The 25,916-nt window shown below is 42.6% G+C and overlaps 1 protein-coding gene across 2 annotated transcripts; it reads left to right on the top strand.

Annotated features, from left to right (window-relative positions):
- On the top strand, positions 1 to 25,916 carry LOC120716605 (zinc finger protein 638-like). Of its 2 annotated transcripts, XM_040004148.1 has the most exons (25): positions 1 to 132; positions 8,753 to 10,442; positions 12,458 to 12,519; positions 13,158 to 13,187; positions 13,789 to 13,979; positions 14,568 to 14,675; positions 15,904 to 16,082; positions 16,615 to 16,830; positions 17,017 to 17,115; positions 17,353 to 17,387; positions 17,822 to 17,868; positions 18,996 to 19,033; positions 19,148 to 19,267; positions 20,010 to 20,141; positions 20,291 to 20,332; positions 21,108 to 21,242; positions 21,584 to 21,748; positions 21,872 to 22,264; positions 22,349 to 22,849; positions 22,938 to 23,078; positions 24,095 to 24,269; positions 24,350 to 24,580; positions 24,764 to 24,889; positions 25,059 to 25,180; positions 25,475 to 25,916. In XM_040004148.1, the coding sequence occupies exons 2-25, from the start codon at positions 9,111 to 9,113 to the stop codon at positions 25,529 to 25,531; spliced, it is 4,677 nt and encodes a 1,558-aa protein (XP_039860082.1). In that variant the 5' UTR covers positions 1 to 132; positions 8,753 to 9,110; the 3' UTR covers positions 25,532 to 25,916. The 2 variants fall into 2 exon arrangements, with proteins under 2 accessions (XP_039860082.1, XP_039860083.1); XM_040004149.1 differs by lacking the exon at positions 8,753 to 10,442 and having other exon boundaries at positions 7 to 132.

The raw sequence follows: 25,916 nt of genomic DNA, 5'->3' as shown, positions 1-25,916 counted from the left end.
TTTATTTTGAAAAACTACGGCGGAAGCGTTTCCCGTTGCAGCCGATGGCGGAACACGGGCAAACACCAACTGGCTGAAGAGGATTCGCGGTTTTCGACAAAAACAAAGACTAACGTCAACTCACAGTGAAAGGTATTTATTCAGATGCAGGAGCGTGTTCTGGAAATTGTATCGGTGGTTGTTCGTGTGACGGAACTGCTAGCATGCTTTCCAGTAGCAGACGTTAGCAGGTCTGCTAGCTAAAAACCAGTTAAAGCCAAAATGGCTGGTATGTAGCGAGACTCAGTGTTTTCCCGATTTTCGTTAGCACAAATATAGTATTCCGTTTACTCCAGCGCAGCCTGTTGTATTCCATTTAGGGACTCGATTGATTGTACGTCTGTACCGGTGTGTAAGCGGTAACGCTAAGGGTAAATAAGGTAGCTGTTCCCGGTTCAGAACACCAGCACCTCCCTGTGTAGGCCCTGCAGCACGAGCGGATTTCTGCGCACCGTGCAGAAAATTCACGAAGTCTCTGTGGGGTTGTGAAAACCAGAAACATTAGACTACAAGACAGACATAAGAAAATATGCTCGCCCTGTGCATTCTGCATGTGCGCAGTGCAAAGGCCACATTGTCGCACTTGAAGCTCCGACTGGACGTGTCCGGAAGATTGTGCGCTTTCAGTCCATCTGCACCTGAAATTGCGGATAGTTTCACTTTTAGATGGTCAGAAAACAGTGCTGCGTGAAATGACGAGGCGTGGCTCCTGTCCGAAATATCAAGCTGAGATGTTGATTTCTCCCAAAATCTACATTTGTGGAATCAGCAGCAGCTGTAAAAATCCTTATAACATATCTGCTGTGGGTCCCACAGGATCTTAGCTCGGTGGTGGCGTCTCCGTACTCGGCACAGGTGTTTCTGTATACTATGACAACCACTTGGTTATGGCTTTCCATGTATGTCCTGCATGCTAGCATCTTGCACCCTGCTGTTATAAAGGATGAACACCCTACAATAATGCAAAGAAAGTAGAGAAATCCCAACAATCATCATAGTTTATTTATATAGCACTTTAAAAACACACAAGACCAAAGTGCTGAACAATAGAAGTATCAGAGATGCAATAAGAATAATAAATACAATAAAATAATAAACATAGTAAAAACACTAAAATATGTAAAAACAGTACCCTGCCTCTCGCCCTATGACAGCTGGGATAGGCTCCAGCGCCCCCCGCGACCCTGAAAAGGATAAGCGGAAGCGGATGGATGGATGGATGTAAAAACAGTAGAATATAATAATCATATGACCCCCTGTGAGGAAGCGCTTTAGCAATAGTGGGAAGGAAAAAATGATTTTAACAGGAAGAAGCCTCCAGCAGAACCAGGCTCAGGATGAAATGTGTGGCTCGTTCTCTCCACTGACAGCACCCTGTAGCACAGAGGGTACCTTTTCATTATCTGGATTCATTTACACTGACAATGTTGATCACAAGAATGAAGTGCTCCAGGCACATCTAACCAATCTGGGTGTTTCATAGATCACATGACTCTTCTTCCACAGAAGATTGGTCATATCTACTTCAGAGACAATATCAAAGGTTGATGAGAAGTCTGTAAAGACTTCAATTGAGTTTTATTCATATTGTGCCGAATCACAACTTGTAGTTATATGTGTAAAGTAAGACCATACAGTAACTGAGAGAAAACAGAGACAACCCCAACAGTCAGATATCCCCCTATGAGCAAGTGCGTTGGCAATAGTGGGAAGGAAAAACTCTTTATACAGGAACAAGCCTCTGGCAGAACCAGGCTCAGGCAGACTCTGCTGCAGCCGGTTGGCTCCCAGCAAAGTGAAAAGATTTGATGGATTGAACAGGTGTATTTCATCCTGAGTGAAAAACACTCATCGGCAGACTGGAGTCAAGTAGAACAATACTTTATCAATTGCTACACAAGTTAATGCACAGATATTTCCTGGAGAATGTGATACACAGTTTGTGTTTCACTCATTGGCTTCAGTAAGGTACAACACATCATATCTGTGTTTTTCATGTGAGAAGGGGTCCCCTTCACCAAAGGCGTGAAAACACAAAGGAAAGAGACAGTGCTACCTGTATCTGGATGTCATCCTTTTCCTCCTTAAGTCAGGGCTCTAACACACAAAATGGGCTTAAAAGGCTGATTTATTTACAGTATTGTTGTAGTTACTGTCAGCAGATAATACAGACCCTCCCGTCTCCAGACAGTGGACAACAAGCTGGCTAAACAACAACAGCCGATATTATGTCAGCTAATGTTAGGCTTGAGGGTCCTAAAACCCACATTTTGCTCTGATAAACAGTTTGATTACATTCTCACGTTGAGTTTATTTCCTAAGTGCCCAAGTCCATGATGTCACTAATGCTGGATAACAGCAGCTAATAGTGTGCTTCATGGAGTGTGTAGCACTTTGCCTTTATTGTGTCGGCACTGTTAGACAGACACTGTGTTGGTGTGCTGCTTAACAGTGACTACATGACACAGCAGCTCTATCGGTCACATGATTTTTCTTGCACTGGTGCAAGCTTGATACATAGGGGTGTGTATTGGCAAGAATCTGACGATACAATATGTATCATAATACAGGGTAGACGATATGATATATTGCAATACTAAAAGCCAGACGATATTTGTGTTTAGTAGGACTAAATTTAATTAGGAAAACTCAAGTAAACAGTCCAAACTGTTTAATGCTTGACATGAAACATCTGAAACAAAAACACTCTAAGTTCAAAATGAATGGAGAAATTAACATCCGCCTTATTAGAAGTCATGTCAAATAAACAAACAAAGACTACTTTACTGAAATATCAAGTATTTTTTAACATGAAAAAAGTAAACATGTAACACTGAAGTCTAAGTACTATGATTGTAAAATACTTATCCAAAAACTGCTCTATGGAGCATCAAAACAAAGTACTTTTTATGTGACCTTAACATAAACAAATATAAATCAAAAATGAAATTGCTTGAAGAATCCATCCAAGTAAACATTAACAAAAAATGTAAAGTGCTATTACAATTAAGTGTTAATAAAATAAATTACAGCTCTGCAGTGTCCATCAATGGAACACTTTTAGTACAACCTGAAAAAAGGAATTTACTCATCTAAATAAGTGCTTATGAGACTCAACCAAAATGTCAAACATTCTCATATCAGAGATTTTACATGTGTAGTGTTTTCTCAGTGTTTATTTTTCAATTTCCAGATTTTTGTGCAGGAATACAAGCTGATCGACATGGTCAGCTCTCAGGACACTTCTCTGTGCATTTACTATGTCTCCTGCAGAGGAGAAAACTCTCTCTGCAGAGACACTTGTTCCAGGAATGCATAGGAAACTCCTTGCTACTTTGGATAGCTGAGGCAAGTCTAGCCACGAGAGCCATGTTTGGTGCATTATCGGTAACAACAACAAGGTCCTTTGCGTTCAATCCCCATTCAGCCACAGCGTCAGTTAGTAACGCTGCAATGTGCTCACCTGTGTGACTGTCATGCATGGCTCGGGTTTGTAGTACATGAGACTGAAGGTTCCACTGGTCCGTTATGTGATGTGCTGTAACAGTTACGTACGATTCAGTGGCTCTCGAAGTCCAAGCGTCGCATGTCAGAGCAACTGTCTCAGCCGAGTTGAGAGAGTCCAGCACTGTCGCTTTGACTTCTTGGTACAACTTTGGCAGAGCGATGTCCGTGATGTGTTGTCGAGAAGGAACGGTGTAACGGGGCTCCGGCGTTTTAATCATATTACGAAATCCTTTATTCTCCACAACACTCAGAGGGCGCATGTCTTTGCAAATAAAAACAAGTACTGACTGCGTTATTTTTGTTGCACGAGTTGAAGTTGCTGGTAGTTTCGAAAAGTTAACTTCTTCAATTGTCCGTTGAGAGGGATCACCTCGTTTCGTTTTAAAATTAGCATTTGACGCTACGTCGCTATGGTGTCTAGACACGTGTGTTCGTAAATTTGTTGTGTTACCGGAATATTTGACTCTGGCGGTGCAGATTTTACAGACTGCATAGCTCTTGTCATAGTCTTTACTGCCTTCTTTTGTCCTAAATCCAAAATAAGTCCACACATCAGCTTTGAAAGCTGCGGGGGCCGGCTGTATCCTCTCCTCTTCAGTCATCAGTTAGCTAGCATCACACACGTCCACTGACTGTTCTACTTCGTTCTTTTGGCAAACTAGAAGCTTCTACAGTTATCGCGAGACCTCGTTTTTACGTCATAGTAAAGGCGGTAAACTGCAAACCAGTGGCCGGAGTTTGAATTCCAACATACAAAAGAAATAAACAGTAAATGCATGTCATTTTTCAATTTAAAAAAATCGATAACAGTGATTTTAAATATCGATTCAGTATCATTGCGCGAAATATCGCGATATTTCGTTGTATCGATATTTTCTTACATCCCTATTGATACATATGGTACATATCAACTTTGATTCCATAATTGTATTTTTTAACTTGAGTATCTCAGGGTCGGTCTGATGCTTTTTACATTTTATTTTAAGCGGTCGTCAATTCCACGGAAACGCCTTGGATTACTGCACCTCTTCTAGCTTTAGGGCATGTTTCATAAATCTAACGGTAACTTTGTGTGCAAACTAATTTTTTTGTGCAGGGTAAGAATATTTCCATGCAAATATGAGTAAATACAGACCCCTTACAAAAATTAGAGTATCATGGAAACATTCATTTATTTCTGTAATTCCATTCAAAATGTTAAACTTTCATAGATTATAGATTTAGGGCCCACAACTTAAATGATTTTAAGTACTTGGTTGTTTATTGGTACATAATTTGGGCTTCCAGGTCATAAAACCCACAAAAACAGAATTTCAAAAAATTCCGTTGAGTTTGCTGGCCAGTCAAGCACTGTGATGGCATGGCCATCAAACCAGGTTTTGGTGCTTCTGGTGTTATGGGCAGGGGCCGGGTCCTGCTGGAAGATAAAATCTGCATCTCCATGCAGATCCTCAGCAGACGGAATCATGAAGTCATCTAAAACACTCTGGTAGACTGTTGTGGTGACCTTGGATTTAAGAAAGCAGACTTTACCAACACCTGCACCGGACATTACACCCCAAATCAAGACTGACTGTGGATATTTCACACTGGACCTCAAGCAGCTTGGGTTGTAATCCTCACCCGTCTTCCTCCAAACCCTTGGACCTTGATTCCCGAATGAAAAGCACACTTTACCCGAGGAACCCAACAGTTGTAGCCCATCTCCTGCATGCGTCTGAATGTGGTGGTTTTCGAAGCTGTGACTCCAGCCTCGTTCCCCTCTCTCTGGATCTCTGCCAGATTCATGAATCTTCTCTGTTTGAATTAAAACATTCATGCCCTGTAAAATTTGGGTTGATGTCTTCACAGTGTTCTAATTTTTTGAATTCCTGTTTTTGTGGGTTTTATAAGCTGGAAGCCCAAATCATGTACAAATAAACAACAAGTACTTGAAATTGTTTAAATTGTGGGCCCTGAATCTATAATCTATGAAAGTTTAACATATTGAATGGAATTAGAGAAATAAATCAACTTTTCCATGATACTCTATCTTTTTGGAAAGGGTCTGTATTTGGTCCAATGTCATGCTGAAAAATGGAGTCTTGTTCCAGATAGATCTAATGGCACTTTTCTTCTTTCATAATTCCATCAGTTTTGATGAGATCCCCAATACCACTGGCTAAAGGGTTGTAGGCCTCCCAGTTTTTCTTTTATTTACTTTTCTTGACTATTTAAAAATATGCTGCACATCAGCCGAGATACGCCAGGTTAACTCACCTTGTTGTGTAAAACTTATTTTATGCCTATTAAACTGTGTTACATTTAGCATTTTTATAGATTCAATTTGAGAAAATGGAACCAAGTTATGTGTTTTGTGGCAGCGTTCTAGTAAAAAAGTGCAGTAAATTAAAATTAGGTTCTTTGTTGTTTATATGTAGGCACAACACTGGTTTGTTCCACTAGTTAAGAGCCTTTTTTATATTTGTGTGATTCATGTCAGCATCACGTGGATTAACAAAGAAGATAACATTTCTCTGAAAATAGTCAGGTACAAGAATTGGACTGAAAATAAATGAAAAAGCAGCCAGTGTCCAAAGAAGGACTTTGAAAGACCGACGTCAAGGTAGTCAGTAGGGCTGTTCGATATAACGATATATATCGGATGATGATGATATAAAAACATCTATCGTTTCATTTTACGCTGTCGTTTGTTTCGTGGTGTCGTAAAATAAACAGTTTACAGCAATATTTTTTTCATCGTTCTGATGGTCACTGTAGTGGCTACATTAATTTCTTAAAGTTCTCTCTTTCTCTTATAACCACACTACGGACGGACAAGCGCCTGTTTTTATGCGTTGTCGTTAGCAACAACGGCGGTAACAACATTGCGTGTCCGCTTGTTTATGTTCCACATAAACCCTTCACAATAAAGCTCAAGATCCTGTTGAGACTTTTCAAAATAAACTGAATCACGTGAAAAAGCAGATTATTTACGGATGAGAAGCAAAAAGAGCCGCCAGGTGCTAAAAAGTAAACCTTAGACTCAAACGTTAGAACAGGCTTTTCCCCGCAGCACGCCGTGTAATAAATACTCACAAAGAAAATGGCGCCGTTACAACTTACGTCTAAAAATGTATCGTTTCATGCATCGGTTAAAACACTCGACTCCAGCTACATGACGCCCAGCTGGAAACACTTCACACAAGTCGAGCTGCCCGAGATTCACAGAACTTACAGAAAATGTTACGTTTTTGTGATTTATATCGTTATCGGGACGATAGACGTCTTATATCGGGATATGAGATTTTGGTCATATCGCACAGCCCTAGTAGTCAGTAATAGTTGGTTGATGTTAACAGCCATGTGAACATTTATAACTGTTGGATAGCTGTGGAAAAGAGAGTTTTACTAATCTATTGAAATTCCTCATGATGTGTCCTTTGGTGCTGTGAACATCAACTACGTCAGGTGTTAGTGACGGAGGAGCTGGGCCTGTCTGCATCCATGCTGTGTCATGTTTTGTGTCAGGGTGTCAGTGATGTTGCAAATGTGTCCAATCCAGCAGTAAGCTTTACTGTCACTTGATATCGGTGTATCCATTTTGTTTTGTTTGTTTGTTTTGACAACTCAAGTCTCTGTTAGAGATGGAAAAATGTTGCGTTTGAAGAGCCTAGATTAGGGCTGTTCGATATAACGATATATATCGGATGACGATATAAAAACGTCTATCGTTCCATTTTACACTGTCGTTTGTTTCGTGGTGTCGCAAAATAAACTGTTTATATTAATTTCTTCAAGTTCTCTCTTTCTCTTATATTTAATATAACCACACTACAGACGGACAAGCACCTGTTTTTATGCGTTGTCGTTAGCAACAACGATGGTAAAACCATCGTGTGTCCGCTGGTTTATTTTCCACATAAACCTTTCACAATAAAGCTCAAGATCCTGTTGAGACTTTTCAAAATAAACTGAATCACGTGAAAAAGCAGATTATTTATGGATGAGAAGCAAAAAAGAGCCGCCAGGTGCTAAAAAATAAACCTTAGACTCAAACGTTAGAACAGGCTTTTCCCCGCAGCACGCCGTGTAATAAATACTCACAAAGAAAACGGCGGCCGTTACAACTTATGACTAAAAATGTATCGTTTCATGCATCGTTAAAACACTCGACTCCAGCTACATGACGCCCAGCTGGAAACACTTCAGCTACCCAAGATTCACAGGATTTACAGAAAATGTTAAATGTTTGTGATTTATATCGTTATCGGGACGATAGATGTCTTATATCGGGATAAGAGATTTTGGTCATATCGCACAGCCCTAGCCTAGATTACCTTTTAGTTTAAAAACTGCATTGCTTTTAAATAACAAACGCTCTCTCTGTCCCTCTCTCACACACACAATTTGGTTAAAGGTTCTTAAGATTCATTCAAAAACATTGACCTCAGACGCAGAAAATTTGGTCATGCTATTTACTATAAGGATCATTAAAGAATGCAATGCTTACTCATGCTGTTTAAAAATCCGTTCAACCCGACTAGTCCATCTTGTTAAAGGAAGCATATTTAGTTTATTAGCTTTAATATATCGTGTTTGGATTTCTATAGTGCTTTTTCTAATCATACAGACTAATCAAAATGCTATACAAGTACGTTGTTGTTTCTGCTTGATCATGTTGACTCTTTCAGCAAATGGTAAGTGTTAATCCTAATTTTTAAATATTAGAATGGTGGGAGGTAAAACTGCATTATGCACTTGTAGGGTGATTTTGTTCTGTACATTTTACCCAGGAGACGACTGTCATTATAGCCACATTGCACTGTGTTTAATATATATATAGGAGGGTAATGATTGGTGCTTTGGATGAAATGTTCAGGTTTTTACCTGTCAGGTTAGATTAACATGTGTAGTGTTTAATTTGGTTGTTTCGTTAGTATTTGCTGTTTGGGGTCATCATTCTCACTGTTAGTTGTTTGTGCATAATGTTGCTTTGCTTTTCCATGACAAAGGAAAAGCAGGATGGGCGACACGCTCCACTACTAGACTTAAAGCTGACCAAATTTCTTAAAGTTTTCAAGAAGGCACCGCAAACACAGCGAGGACTGGTAAACTTTTTCAAGTGCCTGGAAGATAAAACAGAGACTTTATTTAAAAGCTGCTGTTGAAATGAAAAATGAACTCTCGTTTATTTGTAATAGTATATTTCTGCTTTTCACCTCAGCCTCGCTGTCCGTACAGACAGTAATTCACATCTTACTCCTGTCCTTAATTTGGAGCCCAGTGCAACATTCACCATCGCCGACACTACCAGAGGGACCCATTTCATATTTGGGCCTACGGCTGGTCTTGCTGGAGTGATAGCTCTCCGATTGGCGCAGGTTGAGACCGAGGCACAGATTGCTCTCCGGCAGCTTGCTGCTTTAGCGACCATCACTTTCGGCAGCCAGTGTCACAGCAACTGGTTTACAGCAGCGCTACCTCCTCATCTGGCCCTCCTGACTCTTTTCAATCGACCTCAGGCTGTGGGGTACACAAGCTATAAAACCTACAGAACCACACGGCCTTGTCTGTCTGCTGCCATGTATCACCAACACCCACAGGGCTCACAGCCATTTTCTAATGGGGGCAGACCGCCACCTCGTCAGCCACCTCCGAATCAACATCAGACTCGCTCTAATATGCAGGTGATGGGTTTCCAGTTTCCTCGTCCGACCCAACTACCTGATGAGCTTGAGTCTGCACTGGCAATCCGGGGTGCCAGGGACATGGACCACCGCCAGATTGATCACATGACCCAACCAGATCCACACCAGAACCAAGGTTCTGGGACCAGTCAGCATGGAAACTTTGGCTCTAACCCAGTATCCCTCCCCACTGACAGTCAGTCTGAACACCACCAGAGAGTAGATTGGTCAAGCTACCAACCTCCAGCTAAACTGTTTGCTGCTCCTCCACCTTCTTCAAGTCATCAGTCACAACAAGGGGCCCAACAGCCTCAGAACACCCAAGCAGGACCAAGACTCTCAATTTGGACTCCGTCTGTACGTGAATCTCTTTCGAACCAAGTTCGGCATGTCCATGGTGCCAGTGGGGAGGGTCCGAGTTTATACACACCAGAGAGCGCAGGAAGTATCTTGGCTAGCTTTGGACTTTCAAATGAGGACTTGGAAGTCCTGAGTCACTACCCTGATGATCAGTTAACCCCAGACACCTTGCCGTTCATACTCCGTGATATCCAAATCAACAAGTCAGGGAAACAGAAGACTTTGGCTTCCACTAGCTCATCCTCATTTTCACACAGCGCCCATGACATGCCATTGCCTCCTTCCCACTCGTCTGCATTGGCATGTTCTCACTCTCCAGAAGTGCCCAGCCTCCTTACTGTTACACAGACAGCCGGTAAAGTCATTGACTATGGGCATGCCAGTCGCACCAAGGACGAAAGCACTAACATGGGGAACTTCAAAAGAGAACCACTGTCTAGTGAACGGACAGTTAAAATGTTCCCAGCCTTGTCCTCTTCATCAGCTACAAAAGTAGATAAAAGTGAAAGACGGCAGGTTCATTTGGAACACACTGAACCAAGCAAGCATGGAGACAGTGACTATCGCAGGACGAGCAGCCTCCAGCGCGAGAGCAGTCATTCACCAGGGAAAGAACTTTCTCTATCTCCTAGATCCCGTGATCTAGACAGAGACTACAGGCGTGATGGAACCAAACAAAGACTGCCATCCGAAACGAGGAGTGACGTTTCTTCGAAAAGGTCCCTGTCCTCTTCGTGTGGGTCAAAACCACACAGCAGCGGCAAGAAGTTACCTACACCCACCATGATAAGTGATTTCTCAGCTGTGTCTCCAAAGGTGTATCCCCATACCTGCTCCCTATGCCACATAGTGTGTGACCAGGAAAAGGTGAGTGCCCTCGTGAATGCCCATTTAACAATGTCCAACAGTTTTCCTAAAAGAGTACCTCTGAGTAATAAATTGTAGTCCGCAATCTTCACCAGACAATTGTCGAGATGTTGTCTTTTATATATTTTTGCATGGATGATGTTTCCTATACACAAAAAAGGCAGAAATCATCAATAATTAAGCCAGATATTTGTACTTCTGACAGCTACACGTGGCCGTCACTGTCTTGGATATAAGCTGTTGTCACAGCTGAAGTTCCCTTAAGTGTTGCTAACATACCCTACCACAGGGATAAAAAGAGAACTGTGGAGGTACTAACATCAGTGGGTAGGACTTAACAAGCTTTAAATAAAATTCATTGGGACTTCATGTGTTTCCCCACTTTAAAGAAAGCAATCCCACACTTTCAAATTACTCTGTTATATTTAATTACTCTTAAATATCTATGGAGTGCAGTAAATGGTTATTTGAAAACATAATTTCCTTCCTTAGGGATGATTAAAGTATTCTAAATGTTGCCACATCCTGTGAACTTTGACTAAGATGCCTCTCACTGACCAACTTTTAGTCAACTATTTGGGGACAGGTAAAAAAAAACATTGGTGATGGCAAAGCCTCATGGAGAATCCATGATGCTAAATCACAATAGTAATTAAATCGAGGTTTGGGTGTTTTTTTTGTTGGTTTTTGCTTGTTTGGTTCTTTGATTGTTTGGGAAATCAACTTGCTAACATGGCAACAACTTAAAGACCTATTTTTCTTTACTTCCTTTTGTCTCGTAATGATTTCATTGATACTTTAGAACAACCATTAGAGGTGGGGGTTGATGTGTAGTCATCTGACAGCATCTGCGTATCCTCGCCCAAATTAGGAGGTGCTTCCACAAACAGAAACCTCAGGGTCTTGTCACTACCAGGTTTTCTTCAAGAGAAGAGGCAACTGTCTGGTGAAGTTAAATGATTTGAAAGCGTTGCCACTATGGCAGGAGAAATCGGCTGTTTCTTAACTGTGAAACATGTTACTCCACAAACTTATCAAAAGGTTAAACCTGGAACTGCTTTTTCAAAAAGTACTCTCCCGATTAGCTGTTTTATATAAAACTCCATCGAGTTATTGCTTAAACAGGATACTACTTCTTGGTTTTTTTAATAGCTGTAGTAATAAGCGTGTGTACTGAATAAATCCTTTTAAAAAGTTGTTAAAACTCAGGAAAATCAAGGATAATGAAATAATTCTTAAAATTACTACTGTTAAATAAACTCTTTTACTCAGTGCTTTGGTTTTTGGTTTTGTGGTGGGTATCCCTGCAGATTGTGTTTTCATTGAGACATCAAAGTTTGAAAATTGTTTGTACTCTGTCTTTGAAGCACCTCGAGGCAACTGTTGACATGATTTGGCGCTATATAAATAAAGTTGAATTGTCTGTAATCACCTATGTTTAGGCTTATAATTAATATAACTTTAAGAACCTGTATAGTTGAGAGACAAAAAACATTTCCCATATTTGACAGTTGGTTTAGCTTTTCTTAAGAAAAACAAAAAGAATAAGTAAGGTGGAGACCATCTAATCACTTGGCATAATGACCTTTTTAAATGGTTGAATATATTCATTTTCATACATCCCAGGATCTAACAGGGATTCCACAGCATAGGAAACTGATTGGTACATAAATAATGCTGTTCAGACCAATCCAGTGTCCGAAAAAGACATTGGATTGGTCTGAACAGCATTTGCCTTTTTCTCTGGCAGCGAGGAAACTTCTGTTAGTTTGAAGATGAGTAACTACACTTCAGATGGTGGAAATAGAAGAGTGCAACCAGATAAACAAATGATGTCACTTCTGCCAGCATCTGTAACATGATGTGAGCAGAAAGACCAAATCACAGACACGGGCCTTTTGCACACCATGCTGCCAGCTGACACAAAGATCCATTACGCAGAATTTACATTAAATTTCTTTGACTTTCTGTCTTTGATGAAGATTTGATGATTTTTTTTTTTTTTTTTTTTCCAGGACTGGGTTAAACATGTTAACACTGTCAACCACACAGCTGCCTGCAGAGATCTGCGCAACAAGTGAGCAATCTTTAATGTGTTCCTGAAACCTTCTACCTGCAGTGTAGCAGGATAAACAGTGATGACTGGGTCTCTGTTGTGCTTTTTTAGGTGTCAGAAAGTAAGAAATGCATGCAAAGTTACACACATATTGTTTGTGAATTACTTTGTGACAGATGAATACCGGGGCAATAAGTTAAATGCTCTGTCATGTAAGTGGACTCCAGCTCTATTGGTGCTGGTGGTCAGGACAAAAAGAGCCTATACTATTAGAAAGGAAAGCCCAACAATCAGACGCTCCCCTATGACAGAGCATGTGGCAACGGCGGGAAGGAAAACTCCCTTTTAACAGGAAGTAACCTCTGACGGAACCAGGCTCCGGGAGGGGCGGGGCCATGTGCAGCGATCAGTTGGGATGAGCACCAGTAGTGACCTTTCAGAGGAGAATACAGTTAGAGAGGGGAAGGGATGAGGCCAACAATGATTCAGCTGTCAAAAAAGGACAATGACCTTTTAAACAAATACCTTCCAGGCTATTGAAGGTATTTTTCCTCAGGATATGATCGTCTCATCATATACCGAGGAAAAAGACCTAGAGTCTTGTATTTGATAGGTTCCTGACTCTCTTGATAATCCCATCTGCTTGTTTTTCTCTAAAGGTACCCTGGCTGGAAACCAAATCTGCCAAGGTCAGTCAGACCTGTCCTCTAATGGTTCTGTTTTTAGCTCCACAACCGGTGGAAGTCACTTTAATCAGATGGCTTGAAAAGGTTTTACATAACTTGATAGTGTTTAAAAAAGGAGAAATTACTTAGAAATCGTGTTGCTTATACATTTGAAGGTGGTTCTGAATTGTCTTGTTCCATAAATGAGTCCATATGTGATGGATGAGTAAAAGTAATCTTCACTACAGTTTGCTTCCTTGCATAGAAGGTGCTTTATTGTTATTGACAGCTTTATCAAATTGTTATTGTTCAGTATGGGCACTTGAACACTCTGTAGGGTTAACTATACACAACAGTGGAACCAGTTATAAAAAAATCACATGTCTGTGCAGTATTGGCTGCTGTTAAGAAATTGATGACAAATAGAAAGAAACAGCAAACAGAATTTCATGAAGCTCCTCCTGCATCACTCTCCTGATCCAGATATGTGTCCCATCATAGAGCCAAAGCCCCCTGCAGTTAGAAACAGGAGCCTGACCTTTTGATTGGGTCTCTCCATAGTGTGAGACCTGGCTAAAACGAAGGGTCATTACAACTTAATGTCTTTTTTTCTTTCTGTTTCTAGTCGGAGTGGACGATATGGCAGCCGTGCTCTGTGGGATCCCAAGGATGGCTCTCCATCCCGTTCCATGTCTCACTCCCTGTCTCGTTCTCCAAGTCCTCCTTCAAAAAAACGTCGGGTGGACAGCCACCCATTCAGGCCACAGAGGAGGCGTAATTCCCCTCAGCGTTACCCACAGCAGACGCATGACACAGGTACATCTCATGCCAGAAGGGAACATGATGTACACAGTTCACAATGTGTAACCACGCTGCACTCCTCTGAAATATAATTTTGTGCCATTTCAATTCAGTTTTTGTTATATAGCCCAAAATCACAACAGCAGTCACCTTTAACAGCTCCCAAACGGAGTTCAGCTGTTCACTAATCAGTTTTTAGGTTTGGTTTTAAAGATGGCTTTTGTTGCATTGAGCCGTAGTTTAAATGCATAGGCTCTAATTATATTGTATGGAGGCTTGGGGTGTTTATTTCCCACTAACAGGCAGCTTTTTATTTATCAGGAGACCACTGAAGCACGGTTAAATGAAGAGGGTGTAGTCTGTCTTAATTAGTGGATATATTTGGACTTGTTAGCCGCATAGTTAAACAAGTCAAATCTTTAATCACTTTTTAACTTTCTGGTAACAGTTAACAGGACCAGTAGCCTAATGAAATCCATTTACATAGATCAGATATGATGCAACCTGTGGCTTTTAAATAAGGTGTGCACTATGCTTTTGTTATGTATGAGGTGCTGTGCTGGAAAACCACTGACTTCACTCATCTTCATTTTTTGCATTTAGAACACAGGGATCGGTTGAAGTACCGCCACTCTGGCTCACGCAGTCCTTCTAATATGAACCGAACATCCAGACAGTACTGGAGCGCCAGGAGGGACAGGGTTTCAACAGGTTAGTACCCCTGTGTGGTGGGTTTTTGTTTGTTTTGGTCAGAAAACACCCAACATATGATATATAGGGATGGGTATCATTTAGGATTTATCCAATACCAGTACCAAACCGGTACTTTTGAAACGGTGCCGGTGCTTAAACGGTGCTTAAAGAATGGAGAACACACACTTGGTCCAAAAACCTCTCATGTTCAGCTGTTTTTTTGTAAAAAGATAACAATGTTAGCCTTTTCTGCAGCTATGGGGCATATATGGCATCACTCTTGGCTGGAAGCAGTGCTTAAACAATGGAAAAAAACACAAACTTTGTCCAAAAACCTCTCATGTTTAACTGTTTTCCACTTTTTCTTTGGTCATTTTAGCCTTTTTGGCCAGGGTGAAGGGAGCATCTGCCATCAAACAAGAAGACAGCCGCATGTAGCTATGATGATGTTTGCTAGTTCACCTTACATGCATTAATGTAATAACGTGGTTAGCCTACTCAGCGTAAATTACACACAGACAACATTAAGCTGCTCACGCAGAGAAGAACGGCTGCTGCTGCCATCATCATCCTCATCATTTCTGCTACACTGGCAGGGCTAGGGGCCAGGACTCTCCTCTTCGGGTTTTTGGGGATGTTGCTAACTCCGGGTCCGATAACAGGCACCACACCCGCAGTAGATGCGCTCGGTGTGAGGTCTCGCAGCAAGCTATCAAATACGGCGCATTTCTCGGCTTTTAACAAAACGCTATGCGTCGCCAGGTGTTTCATCAGATTTGAGGTGTTACCTCCTTTGACAGTATCACAGTATCAGCTTAAAGCACTTGTTGCAGGCTGCTGAGTTTGCATCTTTTGCTGTGAAGTACAGCCAGACTTTTGACCGCTTCGCCTTGGGCATTTTTAATCTGTAGCTCTGCTCTAAAAGAACGCACGTACCTGGGCCCGCCTACTACGCTTGCAAACGTAAAATGATTGGCTGGAATCCAAAGTGTGTGACATCTCAGGAAAATAAAGCACCGAAATAAAGCAGCGAAATGTGCATCTCTAATATATACACTGGTGTAACTGTGTGTGTTTGCACATGAGAAACATCCTGGTTTGGTTCTGGTGTCCGTCCCAGGTTTTCTACATTTACAGATCCTGACAGAACAGTTTGATATTATTATACATGCACTAGCTTGTAGTAATGAAACAAATACACGGTACAACATGCTGTCCTTTTGTTTTCCCGGCATATCCGTTTCAGCGAGTTTCTCTCACGTTGCTGTGAAGCGTCCACGCGGTGACTCAACCAAGCACTACACTGACACTAGCCGAGATCGAGCCTCACGCTTGGGGGGTCACGGCTCCAAGCATGGGTCATCACAGCCCTCCACCAAAAGCCTTAAGGCTCTGAGCAAGCATGGACCTAAGACGGCTAAGATAGTAAGTGACAAAACTAACATCACCTTTAATATAGTTTATTTTAGTCTTGACAAAAGCCACAGTTCAGACACACCTCGGTGCACATTTTCAGTTTTAACTTGGTAACACTGTGGAAGAACGTGTTGGGTAAATGTTTAACTGATAAAAAGCAGAACAGATGGAGGGAGTAATGTTCTAGAAAACATTTAGATCATATAATCCTTACGCTTACACTGCAGCTCTGTAGCGTAATGTAGTGTCAGACATGCGGTGCTGCCTACAGTGGCAGCCGCTGGAAGAGCAAGGACTAGATTATTTAATTTGAGACAACACAATAAAAAAGTTACCTTGGCAAAAAAGGTAACTAAGGCAGTAAAGGTGTGCTACAGGTTTCCCTCCTCACCTGTGTAATTTCATCCAGATCTTGTTCAAATCATTTACTGGCAACTATATTTCCAACTTAAACCTGTGTTCTTTAACCCATATTGACTGTCATGCTCATGTTTATCACAAACTGAGGTTAAACATGTGCTGTTGCTTTCTCTTTGGCAAGTCTGCCAAGCCTCCACCGGCCAAGAAGAAGAAGAAAACTGTGACTCCAGCCTCACAGGACTCTCAGTCTGTTGCCAATCGTCTGGTGTATCTGACGGGCATCCCAGAGGACGCCTCTGAACAGGAGGTCACCGATTTGGTCGGGGCCTTTGGAAAGATCAATAATGTCATCCTCATGCCGTGTTCAGAGGAGAGCGAGAAGGGCCAAGGACAGAAGGTGCGGTTGAAGTGTCAGATGTGGGTCAGTGGGCAGGGTGTTTCTTTTTCTAACAGATGATAAGTAAAAATAAAAAGTGCGGTTGGTTTTTGTGTCATTTATCCTTTCTGTAAATGTGGTAATCTGTTAGTTTGCTGGATGTGTTCCTTCTTTCTGGCTAGTCTAATCTCTTTGCTGGTGTTTCAGGCCTCTGTATGTATGGTGAAGGCTGAAGACGCCCAGGCTCTGGCCACCTCCACAAACCTCTCCATCAGAGAGCAGCACGTCACAGCTTCAGTAGCTAAGGTGTGAGAAATGTTTTTCCTGTTTTGAATCATCTCCGTGTAATAATCCAGACAATGCCGGCTTTCTGGCCTTGAGAAGGTTCCAGAGCAAGATGATAATCTAGAACTTTCCTCAGTGAGGCTTAAAGCTGACACCTACAGAAGGTGTTCTGTGCCACCCTCCTGTAACCTGCTGATGCAAAGATGAAGAAGTGTTAATACACACCTGTGTTTCACTGCTCCGCCCTCTTTCTTACAGAACCCTGAAGGAGAACAGTCTGCTGATGCTAACAGGTTTGTCACAGTTATTGGCTCAACACTAGAACTACCAAACTTCATGTAATGTGTTTCTGTTTGCAGTCAGCTGTAGGGCCGGTGTTAGAATGTAGCCAGTCAGCTGTTCAGTCTGTCTCATCTTTATAACGAATGCCACACGTTGTCCAAAACTTCAGTGTTCTTCCTCTGTAATAATGACATTATTTAAATCTTATTTATTGAACCCTTTATTAGTTTCTTCTAATCTCTATTTTAACTTTATGAGCTGTAAAAAACAAAACTTCAAACATGTACCTAAATACTTGTTTTGTCTTAATTAAAATGTAAAGAAGAATATGATTAAAAAATGAAAAACGTGACTGGACAGGGTCAGAATGACCCCTCCTGATGGTTCTTTTGAAATCCTGTTTTTCTTTAATCTTCATATCATTGGTCGCTGCTTTCGTTCACAGCAAACCGTCCGTAGAACAGAACAAAGATGCAGCTGGAACGGACACAGGTAGGAAACATCTGCAGTACCGCCAAAGACATGAGTCATGGTTTACTTAACTACCAGCTACTGCCATAAATGTTAGTTTGTGTTTTTAAAAATTCAATTCAGTTTATTTACATTTTTATTTATACAGACCCAAATCACAACAGGCACTTTATATTGTAAGGTAGGCCCTACAAATCATGTGACCCCCCTATGAGCAAGTACTTTGGCGACAGTGGGAAGGAAAAACTCCCTTTTAACAGGAAGAAACCTCCAGCAGAACCAGGCTCAGGGAGGGGCGGGGCCATCTGCTGTGATTGGTTGGGGTGAGAGAAGGAAGACAGGATAAAGACATGCTGTGGAAGAGAGACAGAGATTAATAACAAGTGTGATTCAGTGCAGAGAGGTCTGTTAACACATAGTGAGTGAAGAAGAAACACCCAGTGCATCATGGGAATCCCCAACAGCCTACAGCTAGCACAGCATAACCAGGGGAGGATTCGGGGTCACCTGGTCCAGCCCTAACTATATGCTTTAGCAAAAAGGAAAGTTTGAAGCCTGATCTTGAAAGTAGAGATAGTGTCTGTCTCCTGAATCCAAACTGGAGGAGAGAGACCTAATATTTAATAATCCACATTTCACTGTTTTACTCTTTGGTTCAGATGTGGATACTGTATTGTTCTTTCTTTGTGATTTTTCTATGTTTAAGTTGTTTGTTGCTGGTTTTTAGTTTGTTTTTTGTCTATTTGGGAGCTGACACAGTCTCCATGGAGATGGGTTTTTGGGGGGTAGCAGGAGGAGAGAAGCTGCAGAGAGGCGTGTAAGACTGCAACTCTGCTTCCTGGTCCCAACTCTGGTCATATTTTGGGGGGTTTAATAAATTCGTCCATATTTCTAGAAATGAGAGCTACTCCATCCACATTATTTTGGCAAACTTTTAATGTAGTCATAGTAACAGAAGATAAGACTCAGTCATCACTACATGATCCAAATACCTCACTTCAACAAAATCCAAACATCATGACTTCCACTGTCTGTCTTAGATGAATTAAACACCCAGCTGATGTGCAGATGAGTATTTCATGGCTGCTGCCTTTGTATCTGGAAGCTCTGTTTAACTCATGTTGTCGCCCTCTCACCATGACTCTCAGCTGCAGAAGGCAACGCTGACCAGAAGACGTCTAGTGAGGTACATAATCTGTATACTGAAGCTTAATTAGTGTAACATATTCCACTATGTCTGTCTGGGAAAAGTAGTAACGAGAAAGACATCGGTTAATACAAACGAGCCTGTCTCATACAGAAAGGCAGGCTGCTGATCACAGGACTTCCTGAGAGCGACTGGTCCGAATGTGACATCATTAACTTGATCCAGCCCTTTGGGACTCCCTCTGACATCATCCTGGCAACACAAATGGGAAAGGTTAGTAATTAAACTTTGTTGTTTCTAATAGATGAGGAAGTGCTTTGACACAGCTGCACAGCGACGTGAGACAGACGTCCTCACCTGAAAAGTCTCAGGTTAAGATGAAGGAACTGAAGTGTCGTCTCTCCCATCAGTTTGCTTTAGATATTACATCTGTGCATATGACTGATGACGTCGAGGATGTCACGTTTCATCACCAAGCAGCAACTCACAAGTTTGTTTTATGCAGCTAGCAGCAGTGAGTCATGTGACCTGCTCTTATTAGTGACCATGCATGCACAGATTTCAACCAACTGAAAGCAGAGCTGACAGTTTCAGGTTCTTTTTTTACCTTTGTTGACTAAACCAACTCTTCCAGGCTAATGTTACACATACATGGGTTTGGCTTCTGTAGGTTAACTCTTAGACTAGCCTCAACTGTCTCTGTGGTTAGTTTCTCAATAAATGTCATAAATACAAAATGATATTTCTGCCTGGCTGCGGATCAGCTCGCACTAGGATGGTTAAAGCCAGTACCTGGAACTGGATCAGTGGGATTTCCCCCTTCGTCTTTTTGCATTAGTAAACACATTTCGTAAGAGTGTGTTTTCACTTTTAATAGTGTCCATAAGTAATATGTCTGCAGACTGTTTCCTGTATAGATTCCTTTTATATTGTTCAGTGTCCTTGTTCAGAAATGTTGAAAGTGGAAAATGATGATGCTGTTTGTGTAACAAATGACTTTCCTTTGGTGTGTTAGGCACTTGTGTCAGTGCCAGACATGGACGTTGTTCAGGAGATGGTAAAGGTCCACACGTTTGTGCCTGCCAAGGTGAAAGACTGTGAGGTTAAACTGACCGCCCTGAAACAACACATCAGCTTCAACACACCGGTACGACTCGGCTGTGGATTGTCTTTACTCCTCTGTTACTTCTAGTTTTCTGTGTCATGCATCTTAAGTTTGAAAGAAGTGATCTGTACAAAGCGGTGGTCTGGTTTCCTTAAACAACGATTGATTTTAACACAACACTCTTCATGCAGGTGGCGCTCTACAATCTTCTGATGGGACCAGTGGATCCATTAGTGAGTACATCTTCACGTCCTTCATTCCAACATTATGAGGTCTTTTGAGTTTTCCCCCTGAGTCATGAAAGGCTGGTGGTGGTTTGTAAATCAGATAGCTCGAGAGCGAAGTGACGTAGGAGTTTAAATTAATACCAGAAGTGTGTCTACAAAAATCACAGTGACCTCCAGAGCAAAGGTCAGGCTTCCTGAAAGTCACCTGTTAACACCAGAGCTCTGTGTGCTATAAAAAGGACCATTTTGAATCTCAGTGACCTTGACTTCAAGGTCAGAGCAGGGGCGCATCTAGAGACCAAATCAGAGCCATTTATTTTACACTCATATGCAGGTGTTAGCTCTGTAATGTGCATTCAATGTGGTTCAAATGCAGTAAGTACACACGTTCATATACATATAGTCTATATCTTCATTTTCTGTAGCCCATATCTTTGGTGCCTATGTGCTATATTTAAGGTTTGTTGTAGCCATGCTAAAAGTGTTACTGTCAGCTTGCTTTAATAAACTGCACTGGAGTAGCTGTAGGGGGGGCACCCCTGTAGATCCACCACTGAGTGACAGGTCCTGTTTCTGAACATTGTGTGAATGCAGGAAGTTGAGAAAAAGGCGAAGGTGGATTTTGAAATTTTGAACACATTTTTTTCCATGTTCCATATATTTATTCATTATTTACTCGACCTAAATAAAATCTAATGACAAAAATACAGTTGAAGGAAATGAAGCAACAACCATATCCAGTGCTAGTTTGCAAGTCATTAAATGTTGCTGCGTGTTACAGAGTCGAGCTCCAGTCGCCTGGAACAGCCTGTTGGTTATTGGGAATGTTCCCGACACACCAAGCGGGTCCTCTGAAGTCGAGAAATTGGTGCGACGCTTTGGAACAGTCATCAAGACCCTCGTGCTCAGCAGCATGGTGAGAGCTATGCGTCTGTGCAGCTGTGCACCACTTTGTTCTCCAGGACTCGCACTCAGCTGCTCGGCTTTAAAAACCTGCGAGTCCATTCACCTCGAGGAATGTTGTAAAGACTGACATAGGACTCAACTTTATAGCATTAAACAGGTGTTTGCCCGTGTGTTGCAGACATACACTTTATGGATGCAGTTTGCTAACAAGCTTGTTTGTCTTTGTGGTTGAGAGTAAGCATTTAAAATGCAGTGGGTGACGTCCACATGAACCCCTCACAGTCCCGACAAATGTTTTGCAAAACAAAGAAATCTCATGTGCTTAACGTCACGTTTTCTTTTCCTGCTCAGGTGATTTGTGAGATGGCCACTGCAGCCATGGCCCTGTCCGTGTACAAGCGCTTTCAGGCGTTTCCGTGTATAATCCAGAACAACCCGCTGTTCTTCTCCCGCAAGCCTGACCCCAAAGCCAGCACGCAGACCAAAGCCATCACTGCCCCTCACGATTCACCTGAGGTCACTACCACTGATATTTGGTTATAGTTAAGAGGGTCCATGTACATTTACTAATTTCTGGGGATTCAGCTTTTCTTAAATGCTTGTGTGTGTGCGTGTGTGTGCATGTGCGCCCATCTGCAGGATACACCTGCGAATGGCCAAGCAAAGCAGACGTCTGCAGACAGAGAGGAAGCAGCACACCAAGACAGTTCAGAGTCTCCCGAGGAGAGGATTGAAAAACACTGTGATGGAGATGCTAATAAGATGACGGGCAGGGAGGAAACAGCTGAAGAGGTTTTAGAAGCGTGCAAAGATGGTAACGTGGAAAAAGACGAGCTCACGGTTTGTGACTCTGCACCGGAGAATCAATTAGAAGCAGACACAACGGGAACGTCAGGCATTGACATCAAGACGACAGAGGAGAGTAAAGTCAGTGCATCTGAAGCAGAACGTGAACAAACTCCTGCAGAAGAGTCACAGCCACCTCGCCTGGATGGCAAAGCAGATTCTGAGGAAGCAGCCGAGCTGCCCAAGGTGTGTACGCACAAAACGTGTGATTACATGCATACAAAATGATCTTTGACAATTAAAACAGTGTTTCTGCTGTAACGTCACCAGGTAACTCAAGCCATGGTTAATGCGCTGCTTGTGGAGTGCAGAACAGGACCCACCGGCCACTCCAGCAGCAGAGCAGCACCCCCCAGTGGAGAAAAGGGGGAAAACCAGACAGAGACTAAGCTGGGCCAAAAAGCAACAGAGACTAAAGAGATGACCAAAAAACAGATGGGTGTGGAAGGTGAGGTGAAAAGGCAGGAGAAGGAGAAAAAGGACGCAAGAAAGGAGAAGGAGGTGAGGGAGAGAATGAAGAGGCAGCGGGAGAGGGACAGAAGGGGCTGGGAGAAGGAGGAGAGAGCTAAGAGGGAGTGGACTGAAAAATCCAGGAGGGAGAGGAGGGAGGAGGAAAGAAGGGAGTGGGAGAGGAAGGAAAGGGAAAGAAGGGAGAGGAAGAGGGCCCACGGCAACGGTTTATCGGGGTCGAGGTTGTCCTCCAGGTCGGAGGGATCCAGGCAAAGCTACGGGAGGGATGAGCGCCACAGTATGGAGGCTGAAACCAAAGCGGTGAGGAGACGCAAAGGCTGAAGTTTAAAGCGTGTGGAGGGCATCGTTTTATTCGCAATTCTGTTTCTTTGTCCTTCCCTGAACGTAGGAGGAGGAGCTGGATGAGTTTCCGTTCGACATGAGTGACTTTGTCACAGTGGACGAAGTCGGAGATGTGGCCGAGCTTCCACTCGAAAGATCAGAAGAAGGGGAGACCCCGCCCACATGTGTCCCACAGGACACTCCACAGGTAGCTTCACCGTGGCTGTGTGCACATAGAGCTTGAAATCGACAGGTAGTGACTTTTTATTCTCCTGCGGTTATCACTTGTGATTAAGGACGTTTCAGCCGATGCTCTGTTCTCCTATTAGCCACTGGTGTTTTTATACTCGGTGAATTCTGAAGTCCAACCTGTCACTAGGGGTGGCAGTTCATTTAACCTTGAAATGATATGGAGGCTCTCGGGGATTATAAAGAAGAAATACCCAGAATATGTTTTTACCCCTCAGCTGTAAAGGCTGATGGGGTGCTTCCATCACCCTGCCAGGCGGGTGGCACGGACACCTGTGTGAATGCAGTAACCAGAGAACGAGCTTTAGGAGCTTCCAATAGATACCACGGGTGTTTCTACTAGGAGGGTGACCGGTAACACCGCCATTATTTATTTATTTATTTATGGGTCTGTTTGGTTTCTTGTCACCACAGACCCTCCTGGTTTTAGTTGTCCACAGGCTGGTTTCCTGTCTCCATCACTCTATCCATGTTTACACTTTAAGTCTCCTAATCTTCATGACTCCACTGCTTCATCTGCACCCACAGACATCCAAGAATAATAATGGATTGCATTTATATAGCGCTTTTCAAGGCACCCAAAGCGCTTTACAATCCCACTATTCATTCACTCTCACACACTGGTGGAGGCTACAGTTGTAGCCACAGCTGCCCTGGGGCAGACTGACAGAAGCGAGGCTGCCATATCGCGCCATCGGCCCCTCTGGCCAACACCAGTAGGCGGTAGGGTAAAGTGTCTTGCCCAAGGACACAACGACCAGGACAGAGAGCCTGGAAGTAATAAATGCAGGAACTAGTTTTTCAGCGTCACTCTGAGACAGGATATTTCTAACTTTAGAGATACTGAGAAAGTGATTTTAATGTGGGTTTGGTGTGTGCATTATTGATCCTTGTGTCATTGGTACATGAGGTGGACCTGAGTGTGAGTGAGAAACTTTACAGCAGCATGTGCCGCCTCTTGTTTTCTACTTCTAGGACGCAGCCATTGATGTCACAGCAGCTCCAGCGAAGTGTGAGCTCACACCTGAGGGGGATGTAACAGCTGATCTGCTTCCCAGTGCTGCTGTGTCCCCACCGCCAGCTTCACAAGCCGAGCCTGCACACAGCCCAGTGCATAAACCATCCGAGGCTGACATCACACCTCAGCCAGGTACTCTGAATAAACCATGTTTTTTTTCAGCCCTTTTGTATGTGGCATACTTGAACCTGAAGTCTGTCATTGCCCTTCAGATACCTCATTAACTGCTGAGTTTGCCCCAGAGGACCAAAGTGTTCCCATCCCTGTCCCTGCAGCAGCTTCCTCCTTAGCAGCAGAAAGAAGCCAAGATGGCGATGAGGAGAATCCTCTGAAACCTCGTGAGTCTGTTGAAGAAGAGAAGATGGGATTGGTCAAACAGGAGGAACACTTGAAGGTGCAGGATCAGGAGAACAAGGACAGGAGAGAGACAGCTGCAGAAACTGGTGAGGTGGATTCATTTAGCCTCTTACATTTAGCACCTTAAGAAGAAGTGGTTGGCTGATGGTGTCATACACAGATTTGCCCCCCGAAGAAATCACTGGACTCTGTTTGAACAAACAGCACTGGTCACCTGGGATAAGATCGAGGGGTTGAGTTAAGCCCTGTTTTTGTCCGGTCTGTTGCAGGGAAACAGGAGCAATCTGAAAGAAACCCCGATGCTGAAGAGGAGAGCGAGAAGCCCAAATTAGAAATGGAAATTCCCAGAAAAACAGAACATTCCCTCCCTCCTTTTGACCCCAGCAACCCAGTTGGTAAGAAACTGTATTGTCTGTATTTGTTTAGCATGGCTCATTCACAGCTGTTTGGATGTCCTGACATCTGAATTTAAACTCTGAGTCAGCAGGATTTATGCATTACTGCTAAAATGCACCCCACAGTTAGACCAAGAGTCATTCTGTGTGTTTGTGTGTCCATCCACAGGTATGGAGTTCCTGGTCCCAAAGACGGGTTTTTTCTGTAAGGTGTGCGCTCGGTTCTTCAGCGGCTCCAAGGAGGCTGAAATCAGCCACTGCAAAACCCGCAAACACTACGAGACCCTGCAGGTAGCAACACGCAGTTATTAGTATGACGATGGAGTTCAGTCTGGTTTTTGTTTCCTACTTATTACCAGTCTGAGTGCACCTTTAAATAAGTAGGACTTAAGTAGGCAAGAAGTTTGCTAACGTGACCAAAATAAAAGCCTTACAGGTAAAACACACCTGGCGTAGGTTAGATTCATCTTATACTTTTAGCTCTGATTGTAACAGACCATTTTACATGTCCACACATTTGTTTGATCACAAAGAACTTGTTCTGCTCTAATCGGTTTCTTATGGATTTTGTCCACGTTCTCCTAGAAATACTTGAAGACGTCCAAAACAACGAGCGAGACTGCCAAGCCCGACTCCAGCTGAATGTGCTCCTGATACTTTGGGTCCAGATTCTCATGTCGATGTAGATTTAGTTTGTGTCACATTTTAAACTTGAACTGTTAAGTTTTTTTTGTAATGTTTGAGGTTTCATTGAACACTTTAACTACTCGAGCTAATTCTAAAGACAGTTGCTGTTTGCTTCACGGCGGTCGCCACATCCAAATCTGATGTTTATTTTGGTTCTTGATGGGTGGGGGATGCTGAATTTAATTGCATCTGATAGATAACATTAATGATGGAAACTGTGCGGCTGAAGATGAACTCCATCAGGAATCGTACACAATCGAAATGTTTTTACTGAACTGTTGTTTTCCTCCTGAGTCTCATTTCAGTTGTGAAATAAAGATATCAATATTCTGAGCACCCA

Source organism: Simochromis diagramma, unplaced genomic scaffold (assembly GCF_900408965.1).
Source record: "Simochromis diagramma unplaced genomic scaffold, fSimDia1.1 OVJJ01000565.1, whole genome shotgun sequence".
Taxonomy (NCBI): domain Eukaryota; kingdom Metazoa; phylum Chordata; class Actinopteri; order Cichliformes; family Cichlidae; genus Simochromis; species Simochromis diagramma.
This window is presented reverse-complemented; position numbering and strand designations above follow the sequence as displayed.

What these genes read in the sequence shown, in the direction of transcription:
- LOC120716605 (XM_040004148.1), top strand. Translation starts at nt 9,111, where the DNA reads ATGTATCACCAACACCCACAGGGCTCACAGCCATTTTCTAATGGGGGC. An exon ending in TCACAGCTTCAGTAGCTAAG is followed by an intron (nt 17,116 to 17,352) that starts GTGTGAGAAATG and finishes TCTTTCTTACAG; the next exon opens with AACCCTGAAGGAGAACAGTC. An exon ending in ACCAGAAGACGTCTAGTGAG is followed by an intron (nt 19,034 to 19,147) that starts GTACATAATCTG and finishes TGTCTCATACAG; the next exon opens with AAAGGCAGGCTGCTGATCAC.